This window comes from Oncorhynchus gorbuscha, unplaced genomic scaffold (genome assembly GCF_021184085.1).
Source record: "Oncorhynchus gorbuscha isolate QuinsamMale2020 ecotype Even-year unplaced genomic scaffold, OgorEven_v1.0 Un_scaffold_14212, whole genome shotgun sequence".
NCBI lineage: Eukaryota > Metazoa > Chordata > Actinopteri > Salmoniformes > Salmonidae > Oncorhynchus > Oncorhynchus gorbuscha.
In genome coordinates, this window is record NW_025756230.1 from 5,001 (window position 1) to 6,768 (window position 1,768).

A 1,768-nucleotide genomic window follows, 5' to 3' on the forward strand; every position below is an offset into this window, starting at 1 on the left:
ACCCTGACCGCTCTGGACCCTGACCGCCCTGGACCCTGACCGCCCTGGACTCTGACCACCCTGGACCCTGACCGCCCTGGACCCTGACCGCCCTGGACGGTAGGGGTGGTATACAGAAGATAGCCTTAAGTCCATTTATGGCAAGAACAGCTCAAATAAGCAAAGAGAAACAACAGTCCATCATTACTTTAAGACATGAAGGTCAGTCAATCCGGAAAATGTCAAGAACTTTGAACGTTTCTTCAAGTGCCGTCGCAAAAACCATCAAGCTCTATGATGAAACTGGCTCTCATGAGGACCGCCACAGGAAAGGAAGACACAGAGTTACCTCTGCTGCAGAGGATACGTTTTTTTACCAGCCTCAGATTGCAGCACAAATAAATGCTTCACATAGTTCAAGTAACAGACACATCTCAAAATCAACTGTTCAGAGGAGACTGATTTGATATTTTTGTTTCCAACCGTTGTGTATTTGTGAGACACAGAGTAGGTGAACTGAAGATCTCCGCATGTGTGGTTCCCACTGTGAAGCATGGAGGAGGAGGAGGTGTGATGGTTCCCACTGTGAAGCACGGAGGAGGAGGAGGTGTGATGGTTCCCACTGTGTGGTTCCCACTGTGAAGCATGGAGGAGGAGTTGTGATGGTTCCCACTGTGTGGTTCCCACTGTGAAGCATGGAGGAGGAGGAGGTGTGTGGTTCCCACTGTGAAGCATGGAGGAGGAGGAGGTGTGTGGTTCCCACTGTGAAGCATGGAGGAGGAGGAGGTGTGTGGTTCCCACTGTGAAGCATGGAGGAGGAGGTGGTGTGATGGTTCCTACTGTGTGGTTCCCACTGTGAAGCACGGAGGAGGAGGTGGTGTGATGGTTCTTTGCTGGTGACACTGTCTGTAATTAATTTAGAATTCAAGGCACACTTAACCAGCATGGCTACCACAGCATTCTCCAGGGATACGCCATTCCATCTGGTTTGCGCTTTGTGGGACTATCATTTGTTTTTCAACAGGACAATGACCCAATTTGACCAAGAAGGAGAGTGATGGAGTGCTGCATCAGATGACCTGGCCTCCACAATCACCCAACCTCAACCCAATTGAGATGGTTTGGGACGAGTTGGACCGCAGAGTTAAGGAAAAGCAGCCAACAAATGCCCAGCATATGTGGGAACTCCTTCAAGACTATTGGTAAAGCATTCCAGGTGAAGCTGGTTGAGAGAATATATGTATTTTCACCTTTATCTAACCTGGTAGGCCAGTTGAGAACAAGTTCTCATTTACAACTGCGACCTGGCCAAGATAAAGCAAAGCAGTTCGACACAAACAAACACAGAGTTACACATAAACAAACGTATAGTCATTAACACAAAATAAAAATCTATATACAGTGTGTGCAAATGTAGAAGAGTAGGGAGGTAAGGCAATAAATAGGCCATAGAGGTGAAAATAATTACAATTTAGCATTAACACTGGAGTGATGGATGTGCAGATGATGATGTGCAAGTAGGGTGCAAAAGAGCAAGAGGGTAAGGAATAATATGGAGATGAGGTAGTTGGGTGTGCTATTTACAGATGAGCTATGTACAGGTACAGTGATCGGTAAGCTGCTCTGACAGCTGATGCTTAAAGTTAGAGAGGGAGATATAAGACTCCAGCTTCAATGATTTTTGCAATTTGTTCCAGTCATTGGCAGCAGAGAACTGGAAGGAAAGGTGGCCAAAGGAAGTGATGGCTTTGGGGATGACCTGTGAGATATACCTGCTGGAGCGCTTGCT

At 46.9% G+C, this 1,768-nt stretch overlaps 1 protein-coding gene across 1 annotated transcript in view; it reads right to left on the reverse strand.

The window, feature by feature from the left end:
* Positions 1–92, reverse strand: part of LOC124030706 (high affinity cAMP-specific and IBMX-insensitive 3',5'-cyclic phosphodiesterase 8A-like) — a gene marked incomplete at both ends in the record, with an annotated part of 2,066 nt that extends 1,974 nt beyond the window's left edge. The window contains one exon of the mRNA XM_046341929.1: positions 1–92. This exon is cut by the window's left edge and continues 162 nt beyond it. Within this exon, the coding sequence (XP_046197885.1) occupies positions 1–92 (92 nt within the window).
* Positions 93–1,768: the final 1,676 nt, after the last annotated feature.